This window comes from Corvus hawaiiensis, chromosome 5 (genome assembly GCF_020740725.1).
Source record: "Corvus hawaiiensis isolate bCorHaw1 chromosome 5, bCorHaw1.pri.cur, whole genome shotgun sequence".
Classification (NCBI taxonomy): Eukaryota; Metazoa; Chordata; class Aves; order Passeriformes; family Corvidae; genus Corvus; species Corvus hawaiiensis.
Genome location: NC_063217.1, coordinates 55475941 through 55491534, shown reverse-complemented (window position 1 = coordinate 55491534; position 15594 = coordinate 55475941). Strand labels below are relative to the sequence as shown.

The window sequence follows — 15594 nt, the reverse complement described above, 5'->3', positions numbered from 1 at the left end:
AGGTTGCTTTTCCTTTTTAGTTAAACTAAAGTACAGCCAGAAGTCAAATTGCTGTCTATATATAAACACATCCTATGTTTATGACTAAATACTAGTATTTAGTGTGAAGTCCAAATATAATTATTTTCTTTAAAATATTATTAGAACATGGTTTTCTTCTATCTGTAAGCATTGTGAAAACACAGCTGTGGTCATCAAGAATGGGGGTGAGAGGAGAGAAAGATGTGAGGGAAGAAGGATAGCATTTGATCCTATTGAATCCTTCCCAGTCCCCAGACTGGTATTGCTGTCCGCCCAAGATGTCTCAAAATTAGTCCATTTCTCTTTGTCCCTTCATGGTATAATTTCCATGTGTACTCAGGGACCTGTGTAAGTCCACTTCAGTTGTTAAAAGTGAATAATTCATTGCATGCAAGGATATTTGGGGAAGATAATTGGGGGAATTGATGCCATGGCATTCAAATCACAAAGCAAGCTTATACTCTTTGATGCTTGAATTTCCAGGTTATTACTTATACTTGCGCCTGTTTCTAATTAAACTGTTAAATATTGTGAATACCAGATGCTGTAAGAAATGCATTGTACACTTCTCCAGAATCCAGGTAAGTGTCAGAGGTGAGAGATACGGTTTCTCCTCTGTTAAAAAAGCAACACATGAAAACATGAATGTGACTGCTTCTTCACTGAGGTATGGTCATTACCCCATTTCTTACCTTTTTAATGTCTGATTGTTGAATGGGTGAAAGTGAATTGTTTACCTTCTTCACACAGTCAATTTTTTGCTAGTAGATTATCCCAGCTGTCACTGAAGGGCAACTGGCTGCTGGGTGTATGTAAAGACTAACAGTAAGGTTGGTTCACTTCTGTTATTTTGTATATTGTACTGAAGTGATTTTTTGGTGTGATACAGAGACATTTGAAGTAGAGGATGGTTTAAATGTGAGAGAACTGTGGCCTCTAGGTTTCTAATGATCAGTTGCCCTGGTTCACATGGCCACAGTAAAGCCACAGTTTTTAGTAAAGCCACAGTTCATTTGGTGCAAGTGGGATAAATTTACATACCCAGTGATAGTGAATGATAGAATGAGTTGTGTGTGACTTGTCTTGTGCTAATGTTTGCCTTCTGGCTAATTTAAAATCAAAAGAGGATGTATAGATAACCTGCAGTTGTCATCCTTGAATGATTGTTACACTTCTGATTTAATTGCAACATAGGGAATAGCAGTTATGGATATATGAAATCACTGTCTTCAACTGGTACAAGACCAGTCAAAATGAGAGATGGGCTTTTGATGTATGTATGTGGCTTCAGACTTCTTTATTGCAAATTTATCTGCTTGTTTACTCTGTGATTTCCTGAAAGCACAGGAGTATTTGAAAATAAAGATAGGCCTGGGCTGCTGAATGCAGGAAACTGAAAGAACTCTCACCTCTTGCCTTAGGGTAACTCAGTGTTTGGATTCAGTGTTCTTAGGTTTTTTTTTTTTTTTTTCCCTCAGGTATATAAAAGCTGTTCCTAGATAGATAAGAACTTTTTTGCCCAATCAGTTTTCAGTACAGAGGGAAAAAAGGGTGTGGAGTTATACACGTGTGCACATAAAGACATACATAACTTCTAAAGGTCTAGTGCCCTGTGTTCGGTATTCTTCTGTTGTTTATGAAAACTGTTCAGAAAAACTAACCTTCAAGCAGGTGTGGATGTGGTAGGAGCTTATAAATTTTCACTGTGAGAATTATGACTGTGGCTGCTGTTCCACAGAATATACTCTGGAGCTCAGTACCATGCTGCAAGGGTTGCATGCACAAGGAAGGAAGAAGGAAGACTGTTATTCACAACAGCAAATGGAGCTGTTATGTATTAGGAGTTTCACTCATTCCATTTGCAAAACCAGATTGTTTCAGGTTCACAATCCCACTGTTCCTAGCTAGTGCCTTCTATTGTTCAGGCATTTGGCTTTGCTGGTGTTCTCAATAAGATCCTATTAATTTAGTTACATTGTCCGTGGTAACAGCTAAAGCCCTGAGTATTTATTTGGTGTTGATTTGTTTGCTTTTGTTTTAAATGTCAACTGATTTTTAATGGCATTTTTTGACTATTATGTTGTCCTCATGTACAAGCTTCATCACACATAGTGACCCTGAGAGCTGTTCAGGTAAAACCAAGTCACAAACATACTAGAGAGACAAATAATATTGCAATAGAATTAGAATTGTATTGAAGGCAGTAATGCTTAAATGCTGAGGACAGTACAGTGCTGGAATCCAAATGATGAAGCTTAACAATTTGGGTGGGAGCCACAGGCTATGATGTTAGCTGGTGGATGAAAGGATTGCTTCTCACAAGTGCATCAGCTGTGTTAGGACTTCTGTTGTCCCAGCAACAATTAAAAATACTTATTTTCGTGTAGTTTTGCGGGTATTTGTAGCATCCTGAGGGAAATTTAATTTCTGTGTAAGGCTGGAGGCAGCTGGTCTGTAGAGACTGTGTCTGTGAGGTGGTCCTTCCCTCCTGCTGCATGGTATGCTCATGTGAGGGATGGAGGCAGGAAATTCACAGTGTAAGATGCACATCCTAGTCCTGTGTTTGTTTCTTTATTGTACAGTTCCTGATTCAAAGCAATAAAGAAAATGTATCATTATCCTTAAACTATGAGTGGAACCTAAAAATCATCCAGATGCTTATTGATATTTTGCTCTGATTTAAGGTTTGAGGCCTTTCAGCTATGTGTCATGTCATCTCCTAGTTTAAACTTTGATAGCTAATTCAGTTTTGGTTTTTGTGTGAAAGATGTTGTTTGATATTTCTAGGGAAGTGCATCTTTAAGGAGAACCTCTTTAGGAAAGCTTTAGAAAGTGCTGAGATGTAGTAGCAGGTTGGTTTATTTATAACGGGAGTGTCTGCACTCCCCTACACACTACAGTGTTGAATAAGCATGTATTGTCTTTTGGTGTGTACATGTAATTATGTTAATGGTAAAATTAACAAATAATTTCAATTCCTAAATTTTGCCTTGAAGGCAATGAGAAATGTAAAAGGCACCCGACTGTTGCTTTTTCGTATTTGCAGTTATTGAGAAAGTAGGTCCATGGCTCCATCTACTGGGGCTCAAAACCAGAAGCACCGGGAGTTGCTGTTTATTGAATGCCCTGAGTTCTGGCACACTTGAGAGAGTAGCTGCTTGGCAGAAGCTGAAATAAAAAGTACTGTGTTTTCTTTTTCAGCTGGTGAATTGATGGAGTAGATTTCTCTGGAGATACTGGTGTAAAATTTTGACAATTTTGCCTGTTTTAACACTTGTGGGTTTTTTGCTGCAGTTACATTCACTGTCTGGAAGTTGAACAATTTGTCTCTTTTGATAAGATACAATAATATATACAATACAGAGCTGCTTTTGTAATTTTTTTACTCTGTGTGTTTTTTATACTCAGACAACTTCTGTAGGCAAGATGAAGGTCAAATATTACAATATTAGCTGGATTGTTCCGCCAAAGACCTCCTGTGTGGAAAGAATAAGGCCAAAGTATGAAAAAATTGACTTCTTGGTTTTCTCTGGCAATTAAATAAGTGATATTAAGACATTTTTGAGATTAATCTGCATTTTGCAACATCTTGGTGCAGACCAACAGGAAAGGAAGCTATTTCCATCTGATTAACTTCTAAAATTTCTATTAAGAGGGAAAATATTTTGCTCACACTTTGTTTCTCATTTCTGTTGGTCTGAGCACAGGAGCTCAGAAACTGTGAACTGTAGCCAAGCTCTTGAGGAAGAGAAGATTCTAAAATAATCCAGTATACTCTGGCTGCAATTGTTTTCAAAGTAACTTATTCATTTTCCTTCATTATATCCAACTCTGTCTTGTGTAATGCCAGCTGCAAAAATATGCATCAAAAATCCATTTCATAAAAAGCAAAATTTAATGTCTGTCTTGTGCAGCACTGAGTAAACACTTCAGTTTCAGCAGTAACTGGATTTTGGAATTTGAAAATATTACAAAGTAATGGTTGTGTATTTGATCAAGATTCACACCTCTGTACAGAATAGTGGGACTGTTTTCTTGAGTATTCTCGTTATGTGATAATGATGCAAAATATATTTTGTCCTAAATGAGGAGCCTACCAAGGTGTCTTTCTCTGCTATTTTCTTTTTCCTCTGTTAAAGATTTTAAGAATGATGCTGGTAGGGATGAGGATGTTAGATAAAGAAAATTAATGGTTTTGTAGAGAAGATGTAGCTGGAGTGAATTTCACTCTGTAAGGGTTACTGCTGTGAAGTTGTTAAGTACAAATAATCATGTTAAATGTAGAGACTGAAAGGAAACACTTCCTATTTTAGTCATAATAGGACATATATGGGAGTTTATAACTCCCCTGCAGTAAGCAAAAAAATTAATACAAGATCAGATTTCATTAGTGTCTGTAAGTATTGCTGTCTGGAAATACTTGTTATTTTTTCTTGCATTGCAAGTAGAAAAGTTGTCTTTTTAACTTAGTGCTAAACTTCGGCGGTTTAACAGTGTAAAGTGCGTGTGTGTGAGTATAAATGATATATAATTATATTACATTAATAATACTAAAAATATTACTAGAATGTTCACAACACTCAAACAGTATATGCACATGGGCATGCATGTATATAGGTATGTTTACACAAGGGTATATGTTTTAAGAAATGTCCTCTGATAGCTATTGTAGACCTGGAAAGAACAGTGTATTGTACTTAGCTCATATTTTATGGATGAGGATTTCTGCTGCTTAGACAATAAGAGGAATGCTGACAGTTTGTGTTCTTCCTTCAAGAGACAGGAAAGGCAGAATCACTGAATAAATGCCATTTTGTTACCTGCTGTTAGAGGCAATGTATTCTATTAAAATTTATTACCACCTGGAAAGCCAAGGCTATGTTTTTTCAGGGTCAATCCTTAGGAATAATCTCTATTATTTAGACGCAGCCTTTGTATTTCCAGTGCAAGTTACAGAGTGTGCTTTTTACTCATTTTTCTGCTTCCTTCTGCTCTGAACTTGGAAAATATTGTAATTATAAACTAGGATGTCTTGTTCTTCAGTGAACTGACAATTTAGGTTGTGGGCAGGAGAGAGAGCAGTGGCAGCAAATGTTTTATACGACCATAAAATATCTATAGAGACGTAAGGTATTTAAAAAATACTTTGTTCATTACTGCTATTGTAAAACTGCATTGCAGCAGGTTCGGTTTTTAACCGGGCAGAAACACCAATTTAGTGTAGTGGTTTGGTCCAAAATACTCATTACTGTTTATCTGCTGTGAGATAAGAATTAGGAGAAATGCAAAGCAGGCACCAAACTTGAAAGAATATAAAGAAGTTTATTAACAGACCTAAAAGAAGAAAAAAATCATACCACACCTTCAGAACTCTCCTCCTCCCCCCACCTTCCTCCCTTCTCCCACTGACAATGTAAAAAGACAACCCTTTAGATGTTCAGCCTGTTTACCACTTCCATAATAACCTTGTTTAGTCCATTTAGAAAGAGAAGTCTCTTCTTGCTCGTGCTATGAAAACATTATCACAAGGAGACAGCCGCCCACTTCCAAATATTGTTCAGTCCATTTAGGAAGAGGAGTCTCTCTGCCTGCATGTGAGTCCCTTCCCCTGACTTGCAGCTTTTCCCACAACTGCTTTCGAGGGTCCGCTCTTGAAGTTTTTGGGGTACAATTTTAAGGTTGAGCCGTTCAAAAACAAAAACAGAGGCCCTTCTCCTTCCCTGGGAGCAAAGGGTCTTCCTCAGCTTCATCTTTAGGATTATCTCTGGGAGCATCTCTAGGAACTGAGGTTTCTCCTTTCCCGTTTGGAGCAAAAGTCCTCATCTGGTCCATCTCTCCCTGTCCAAACTTCTCATGAAATTACAGCTGCGTCAGCATCTGCCTATCTCAGTGCAGGTGCTTTTGCTTACGAGTTGAACACTCCACCCCCCATATCTTCATGAAATTACAACAGGATACTCTGATATATCATAGCTTCACAACAGAATTTCAGCTTTAAGCATCTCCTCTTTCTCTTCCCTCAGGTTTTCAGCTCTTCACAGCAATAAAAGGGTTAATCTCACCTTGGCCTTGCAGCTGGAATTTTTCTTATCGCAGTGGAGAGGGGGGAGAGCCGAGCCGCTCCGGCTGCCCACGGCAAGGCAGTGGGGGGGGTTCCATGGCTGGAACAGGTCCATCGGCTCCAGGATGGCCGTGGCCCGGCCCGGCCCAAGCAGGGCCTGGCCGGGCCCGCTGGCCCCCACACGGGGCCCGCAGCCACCTGTCCCAGTGCCGGAAACGAGAGAGAGCTTGGGGGGGAGTTTCCTGTTCTTAAGTGTGGATCACAGAGGCGGCCACAACTTTAAGTGGCTTAGAGAATTGTCCATATTCAAACTGGCCAGCTGATAGGCTCTGTCAGGTCCCAGAGGAAGCTGTAAGCACCCCTTAGCAAGGACATCCCTTCTGGGACTATGCTTGCTAACCTATGACATGCATTCTAAAGTCTTTTTTTCAGCAGTTATGGTCTCCTTAAAATACAGGGAAGAACCCTCACAATCTCTAAAACTCTTGCGTGTGTTTATCCATACATACCAGTAAGCCTGCAGGTAGAGAGTCAAAACAGCAAAGAAACCCCAACACGGTTAGGTCTTGAAGTGATTAAAGAAGCGAGAGAAGCTTGTAGGGGAAGGATGGGAGAGGGTTTCATGTGGCTTTCGAAAGCCCATTTTCAGTAGGCAGAGTTGTGGGCAGGTGAACAAGCTGGGATAACGCCAGCTCTTGTGGGAGCTCACAGGACCTCGGCATCTCTGCCCTGTGTCCTCTGCAGTTGCTCTTACAGAGTGGTCTAAATGCAAACTTTCATACCTGTCAGTGAAATGGAACAACTGGCTGGGCTTCAGTTCACTGGTGGATGTAAAGTTCATCCAGTAACTCTGTGTGGTCCTGCGTTGTCAGTTTTGCCCCAGTTAGACTGAATTCAGATTGGGTTTTCAATCACAGAACCTGGGCATTGTCTAGATCAAGATTTGCTTGCCATGAGGGATCACCAGTGATCCCTGATGACTTCTAGCAATTAGTGGCTATTCCCAAGCTGGTTTTCTCATCCTAAACTACAGAATTGCTTATTGATTCCTGGTGCTTGTGAATAGTGTGGCTGCTTGACACTGCATGTTCAGACTGGAGCTGTACTAGCATTTAAAAAAAGTGTTAACAGCACAAAAATGCAGTCCAGTGTCTAGTCAGAAACAGTCTCTGAACTTACTTGTTACCCTTTCCTTCACAGTTATATAACGTACATGTCATTTCATTATTAAAAATTCTGTTTTCATTTATATATATGTGTGTGTGTATTTATACACTACCTAATATATGTATTGCTCACAGATACTTGTTCTAGCCACATAACACATACTAAATTGCTCATTAGATGAATTACTTTGTTTTTGCACTTGACATACAGGCATTGTGTAGATAAATGACTTGGGTTTTATTTTTATGTGCTGAACGCCAGCAGCTCAGGAAGTTACATTGGGGCATTATTCCTGCAGCCTCTCATGTTCTTGTGATTATATATTACATGTTTTTATTGCTTTCTCTCTGTGGTCCTGTCTTTCACAGTGGTAGTTTATTTTAACGAGAACAAAAAGAGGTAGAACTGGTATATATTTCATAAAGATTAATGTTCTTCCAGTACATCTACAGTGCTGGTGAAAATAAGTTTTGCTTAAATATTTATCAAAAATGCCAAGTGCTTATGCATGGAAACACTTCTCACTAATTTCAAAAGACATGAAAATGTAGCTAATTATAAGCAAAAAGGCTATGAGAGGATTTCAGAGAAGCGTTCAAGGGAAACATTAAAGTTCAAATCTATAAACATGATCCCATATTTTGACAGTAAATTCCTTGAACTTATAGTTCTTTAGGAAGAATTTTCAGTGTTGAATGTTTTGGCTGGATTGCAATGCCATAATTTTCTGTACTGCGTAGTGGTACATACAGCCTTTAACAGAAGTGTGTAAAAGTAATTAAAAATCCAACCAAAGGTTCAGTGAAGATTGGAAAATTTAAATCCTCTTCTTTCTTGCAAAAATCTGGGTATTTAGAAATGCAAAATAATGATTTTTTTTCCTAGTCAGATCATGAAAAATCAAGTATCTTCTGAGAGAGCTTACAGTTTATAAGAAGAACTTACAAAACAAGGGCATCTGGGTGATATATTTGTATATCTTTTGGCATTTAGATTTTGTACTGTAACAGTAGTGTTGTAAAATACCATATATAAAACTGGATCTTTCATCTGTAGAATATTTTGAGCGATATCTTTACGCACTTGCTGGGTTTTCCGTGCTGTCCATTGAAAGTCGCTTTGAAATTCTAAGTGTCTTCAGTAATTGTACGCAACAAAATGATGTTGACGTCTCGTGTATTTAGGCTGACTGAAGAGTCTGTTTGAGTGGTCTTTGAGGCTGAATAATTTATCTTCCTTCCCCCCTCCCCGTTATTTTTCTCTCATCCCAGGTTACTTTATTGGCTGTGGAGAACCACGGACCCTTTGTGCCCTGATGGGGGACTCTGGATCCAGACGATCGACTCTTGTATCTCGTTTGCCAATATTCAGGAGAAGTGTTAGCCGGAGACACGACTCCCTTCCTTCCTCGCCTTCTTCTGCTAATGCCATTGGTGTCCACACCTCCTCCCCATCCAGCACGAACTCCAGCTCAGGGAGCACAGGAAAGCGACGGAGTATTTTCCGCACTCCTTCCATTAGCTTCCATAACAAGAAAGGGAGTGAGCAGAAGCCTGACTCAGCGAGTCAAAATGTTAATGTCTCAAACGGTGCCCAGTTCTCTCTTAGCACTTTTCAAAAACTCAGCTTAGATGAACACATAAAAAGCAGAGGAAGGCATTCAGTTGGCTTTGGCAGCTCACGTAACAAGAAGATAACAAGGTCTTTGACAGATGATTTTGAAAAGGGAAAGGAGCCCTCAGCTAATAAGAATGTCTTTATCAATTGCATAAGCTCTGGGAAAAATGAGGGTGATGATTCAGGCTTTGCAGAAGAGCAAAGCCGATACTCTGTCAAACAGTCCACACGAAAACTTCTCACTAAATCTTTTTCGTCACACTACAAATTTTCCAAACCAGTTCCTGAGAGTCAGTTGGTTTCCTCTGTGCAGCAGCCCAGGTGCTTGTTGGAAGTTAAATCCTATGTGGAAAGCGAACCTGTGATGGCCAGGTCGTCTCCTCCATGCTCGGCTGAGACGACGGAGTGCGTGGGCAGCTCCCTGCAGTCCCCGCTGCTCTCGGCTGACCTCACGGCTGCCCAGACCCCCTCGGACTTTGTCGCTCTGACTGAGGACTCTGTTTCAGAGGCTGATCCCCTGCCCAGCAGTGGGCCTGGGGCAGCGCTCGCAGAGGATTTTGGCCATGATGTCTCTACCTCTCAGATCTTTTTTAATCCTGCTGCTGCTGCTCCTACGAGGGAGACAGATACTGTGCAAAGTATTGGCCATTCTGCTGGTGTATCTCCTGTGAGTCACGCAAGCTCGTGCAGTGTGGAATCCAGTACCTTATTCAAAACCTCAGTTGCTAATCAAGCGAAAGTACTGTTGCAAGCCAATGGACTACATATTAATGATGCCAGGCATATAGAAAAAAATAACTCAGAAAACGCACATTTAGGAACCTTGACGTTACAGCATAGTGAAGAACCAGTGACACTCTCTCCAAAGGCATGGGGGTTGAGTGGGAGCAGAGATGAAAGCACGCCCTCCAAGCACATGAGAGACACAATTCCTGTAGTGGAGTCTAAGCCTGTTCCATGTTCTGAACCTCAGTCCTTTAAAACACAACAGGGTTATGAATCAAACCATCCTAAAGGTACGTCTCATGGTCTTTTCATTTTTGAGTTTGGTGGGTTTTGGGGGGGGGGGGGGGGGGGGGGGGGGGGGGCTGGCCTAATTTCTTCTTTAATGATTATTTTGTCATAAAGTGTTTTTGTAGAATTGCAAGTGCTAGCTATGAAGTTGAACAAGTAAAAATTGTGTCCTCCTTCAAAACTGTAGGAATTAAAGAAAAAGTCTATGATTTTTTTGAGCTTGTGTTTTACAGTTTGCAAACACCCATCAGTGTTGTTTGTGGCTATGCTTTGCTGTAGTAAAGAATGAACTAAGAAAGCGAGTATTGATTCCCAGCTCTCATTAAAGGCCGAAGCTACGATTTTTTGAAACATGGCTATTTTGAATTTGAGCTATGGGGTTGCGTAATTTGGGATGGAAACATCACCAGAGAAACAAACCTTCTTGTAGTCTGATTATGGGAAGTAATACGGTTTCCTTTATATTGATCTGGGTTCAGAAATTTTCTAGAGTGTTGCTTTCTCTATTCAACTGATGTTATAGAGTAACTCAGAGTGATATTTTGTCAAAGTACGAGAGATCCTGTTTCTGCTTCCAGCTGAAATAAGTGTCCAAATTCCCATTTTGTCATCTGTGAAATGGAGGGAGTTAATCACCATCTAAATTTCACACTGGGTCTTTAGTTTATGAAGAGTAATTTGGAAATACTAACAAGATCAAGTGGAAAGACTCTGCCTAGAAATCCCAATCTATAGAGATGCAGATAAATAAGGCACCAGGCCCTTGAGTGAAGGGCACCTGTCAGAAGACATTTATCTCTGACAGTTTATTTTCTCAAGCCAACTTAATGGCTGGTGCTTTCTTGAATAATCCTGAGGCTGTATGTGATGGGCCAAAATTTGTGAGAGTTAACGAGACAGCATTTGTAGTGATTGTATTAGAAGATGAATGATAGTAAGTATAAACTCACATTAATTCACACCCATCATTTTGCTTGGCTATTTATCTAGGCATGTAGATTATAAGCAATCAAAAGCAATCTTACTTTTTGAATTATTAGTCACTGCAAGGCTTAGTTGGGTATCTTGTGCATAAATGGCAATATAAAGTCAAATTAATCCACTGAATTAGCTTTCACCAGAGGGCACCTCTTTCCCTCAGAACCTTAGTCACTTTGGGGAAAAAAATATTCCCATTTATGTATGTTACTGGTCCTGAGCACTCTGTCTTCCTTGCCACATTGTCTCATCTGTGAATGAGCTCTTAGTTCGGAATCTGCCTTGCTAGAGAGTACTGCAGGACAGCAAGTGAGGAGCTTGGAGGGATGTTTAGAAATACCCACTGCATTTCAAACTCATGCACTGGCAATTGGATATTTAATTTGTATTTAAGGAAAGCAGCTAATGGGAGTTGGAATCATGATAGAGGGATTTTTGTAAATTGGATTCATGTTCACAGAAACACTAGAGCTAATGCTGCACTATATAAAAGTTGATGACTAATTGTTACGGTTTTTTAATGCTGTTCAAAATATTTTTTTTTTTTGCTTGTGTGGTGAAGAATGTTTCAAATTAGAAATTGGTCAAGCATTCAAAAGAACCATTGAAAAAAAGATAAAATCCTGCCATATGAAGTGAATCAAATACAGAAAAAGCTTACATGGCATTCAGCAAGATATGGTTATAAGTAGTTATACTTGTTGCAAACAGACTGGTTTGAACATTTGGTTTTCTAAAACAGTATTTGAACCTGGATATCAATACAAAATATTTCTGTGCATTTTCTTTGGTAGTAGATATTTTCTCTTCTGTACCTGGTCTCATAGCTGATGTCATTATAGATAGCATGGTGAATGTGACATTCATGTATGAGCAGTTTTGATGTGCCGTATATTTGTTAGTGTACCTTTATGTATTTTTATGTGATACGGGTTTTTTTTTGAGAACCCTTAGAGAAAATGTCTCTTCTCTTGCAAAATGCAAAAGAAGATTTTCTATATGTGTGACATTTATTACGCTATTATGCTTTTATCTTTCCCCATCTCTAAATTTGCCCTAGCATGTCAAAATGTATCTTTTTCTCCTCTTTCCTGATGTATTATTGTTTTAACTGGACTGGGATTTTGCCTGCTGCCTGCAGGCTGAATTTGGAGGGTGCTGGTGCAAGGCTAAACGAGGACTACACAGAAGTGGAAACCAGTGTGCATCCCTGGCTTTATGGAGGGATAACAAAGTTGTGACCTGGCCCTTCAAAAGCTGGACTTGCCTTTGGGCACAGGGTGAGGCAGGTTGGGTTTTGGCACCACTGGACAAGTGATAGTTTCTCTGGTAGATTTTACTGACAGCAGTTTGAAAGTGTCCTGTGATGAGGGGAGAAAGAAAAGGACGGAGCAAAGAGTCCTTCTGGATTCTGTGTGGAGCCCTGGACTGGGCTGTAGTGTGCTGAGCATGCCTGGGGGCTGAACTGGGGCCCAGGTGACACTTTTATCTAGGTAAGCACGGTCTGCTTTCTACAGAACATTTCTCATGTGATTCCCTTTCAGTGTAAGCATTTCAAGCAAAGCAGTGTTCTGATTCAGAAAATATTTGTAGAGAGCAATTCTCTGTAACAACTGCTGATTGCTTCTCTCTTTGCAGTTAATCTTGCCAATAGCCTCAGTCCGTACCGGGAAGGCAGATTTGTTGAGAAACGACTGAGGTCCTCTTCAGAAGGTACTGCTGGGGGCAGCCGCCTGATCATAAAACCAAAGGATGGAAACGAAGAGGAGCTTAACAGCCTACGGAAGCAGAGAGCAAGCTCATCCTCTTCCAAAATGAACAGTATGGTGAGTTTTATTCCCACATGTGTAAGTCTTAGGTTTTTCTGTGATTGGTGTAACCATAGTGAGAAGCAGTGACTTCACAACCAACAGTAATAGAGGGCAGGAGCTGTTTCAGGCTTCCAAAATGTGACCCAGGCTCAGCTTTGGATATTAAAAGTATTTTTTTGCAGGGTGTGGCGCTGTGAAAAGGTTTGCATACTTTCTGGGAAGAGTTTCTTGTTGACATGTGTTGCTGATTTGCTTATGATATTAAAGCATGGAGCTTTTCGTGTTTCTCTGTTTTTGCAGGAAGTTTGCATCCAAGTTTCAGTGAATAACATGATTTTTCAAAGCTAGAAAGAACGTGAAGACATTTAAAGATGCTGTTTCACGTAGGCCTACAGAGCATTACGCAGATGGAGTTCATGCCCTAAAATACTGGTTAACCTTGCCTCAGGCCTGTGAACCTTTTTTGGGTTGTTAGACCCAAGCTGTTAGGCAGAGCTCTGTTTTCATTTAAATACTAGGCTACACTGATGCTGTAGCATTTCATTCTATTTAGCCCTATATTAATGATGGAAGTAGGAAGGTGACAACAAGAACAACAGGAAGCAGGCAAATCGTGGATGGGATTAGGTGGTAATCTGAGTCCCTTCTCTGTGTTTTGTATATGAAATCCATGGGCTTTTTTCCCACACTGCTATTAGCAAGATCGTCCACAGATTCACATGGTTTTGCTCATGCTTATTGGTATTAGTCACAGACCAAGGAGTTCTAAAACAAGAATAGTGAGCATGCTCATGAGTGAAGGTAAAATTATCCCTGCTTTTACCCCAATACATATGAATATCATTTTCCTATCTTAAGAAAATAGGAGCTTTTTTAGTAAAAAGTGAGGTTTAGGAAGTAAATCAAACAAAACCAAACCTGAAAACATGCCCTGCACCCTCTCCTCCCCACAAACAACCAGAAGACAAAAGAGTAAACAAGAGTTTCCTGGAAGCAAAAGAAAAAAAATACGAAGAAATTGAATGTTCATAATAATATGTATTTGAACAGTAGAAAGGCCCCTTGAAAATGCTTGTCACAATCAATTCATGTTTAACACCAGCGTAGCAGATTGCTACCAGTGAATGATGTTAATGAAGAATAAATAGTAGGTAAAGAATCGGCATTATTACACAAAAGTATTATAAAAACCCTGAAGCTAACTTTCTTGTGTGGCTAGAAAAACATGAGTCGTGTGGCTGTCTGTATTCATTTTGTTCAGTTCTGGAGGAAAATGTACCACAGACATTTAAGGGGATGGCAAGTCGATGGGGGAGAGCAGAGGCCCCCATGGCAAGGGCAGCATTGCTGTGCAGTTCTGCTCGGCGGCACTGCGTGAGTGGCTGTGGCTGCAAATGCGGGTTTTCTGGCAGCGCCCAGATGTCTTGTTAAGCTGAAGAAACTTTGTACTTTGCCCCTGTTTATGTTCTTTTTCTTGTTAGCAGGCAGTGTGAACTGCCTCTGCTAAGGGACTGGGAGTGAGGAGCCAGAAAATCTCTCTCAAGGGGTGTGAGATTTTCACAGGAGACAGGAAGTAAAAAAAAAAAATTAGCGTCTGAGAAGTTGTTCTTTATCCTACACAACTTGCTCAGCAGAGTATTCTTGCATAATTGTCAGTTCTTGTTTCGAAGGTGAAAGGTAAAAGCTTGGATACCTCCTAAATACTGGGAATATGTATCAAATTTACAGGGCCACTGCTTCCCTTAAGTGTGGCCTTAACTAACTTGTGAGGTGCTGAAAGTAATTTATATACTGGCTAAGAACAATGCTGTTTGTAAATGAAATTGAGAGAAGGAAAAAAATGTTTCAAAATAACTCTGCAAACGTGCCAATTTCGTAGTATTGTAAATAATGATTTGAAACAAACACTTGAGGTGAAGTACTTGGATTGCCAGTTAACGTGTTTATTACAAAGCTGCCGTTCTTGCAGTGACCGATTTCTGCTACAAGAGGGCGCTGTTTCACCAGGAATGGTTTTGGAGAGCGGTGACTGCAATTCAGGACACGTGTTTGAGCAGTTTAATGTTATTAGCCTGTGCAATATAATAGACCCTTTCCAGGTGAAAAGTATTGATAGTGATGCAAGTTAAAGAGATTGATATTGCTGTATAAACTCTGGTCATTCTAACGCTCCAACAATGAACTCATGAGTTAACAAATTTAAATCTTTAGGCATAACATATAGACTGGTTAACTATGTCTCAGAAGATTGGTAGAAGCTGTGTTTAGCCTGCTGTTTCTGCCTAGGTGGTTCTTCTTTTCCAATGTGTAAGAGAGGCAAAAAAAAGGAAAACGTGAAGCAGCACAGTAGAAGACCTGAATGGTCTGAAATAAGCAGTCCTGCAAGACGAGTAAAAGGAATGTAAACTTGTAGAGCTGACACAAAGAGAATTAGATTAACCACATTAAAAAAAAAAAAAAAAATCAGACCACCAAATTACTCTAAGTAAGTTCTTTAAGAGAATTAGGAGACAGAACAGCAGGGGAAGAAGACTTGATGTGTAACAGTACTCAGAACTAAGAGAAAGTGAGGTGTGTGTGAGCAACAGAATTATCCATCACTTCTCACAGTAGTGGCTAATACAGAAAGATGAGTATCTTGAATATCACATTTATTAGTACAAAGATGAAATGTTAAGAAATTTGTAATTTTTACGTAAACTTGCTGATAGATATTTTTAAATGCTAGCAAATTACAGTCATTAAAACCAGATAGTCATGAAGGATGATACGAATGGAAGTAACTGTGCATTACTTCAAGTTGAAAAAAACCACTTGAGAGAATGATGGGAGCATCTAGACCACACTGCCCAACTTCAAGACATGAGCTACACTGTCCTGCATGCATATATGTGTTTTCACTCTGTCTGGAAATATGACTGCTTA

At 39.8% G+C, this 15594-nt stretch overlaps 1 protein-coding gene across 7 annotated transcripts in view; it reads left to right on the top strand.

Annotated features, from left to right (window-relative positions):
• Positions 1–15594, top strand: part of CCSER1 (coiled-coil serine rich protein 1) — a 626451-nt gene that overhangs the window by 63557 nt on the left and 547300 nt on the right. For all 7 annotated transcript variants that reach the window (XM_048304321.1, XM_048304320.1, XM_048304322.1 and 4 more), the window contains exons 2-3: positions 8521–9882; positions 12497–12684. In XM_048304321.1, coding sequence (XP_048160278.1) covers positions 8565–9882; positions 12497–12684 — 1506 coding nt within the window. In that variant the 5' untranslated portion in view covers positions 8521–8564. The remainder of the gene's footprint in view (positions 1–8520; positions 9883–12496; positions 12685–15594) is intronic.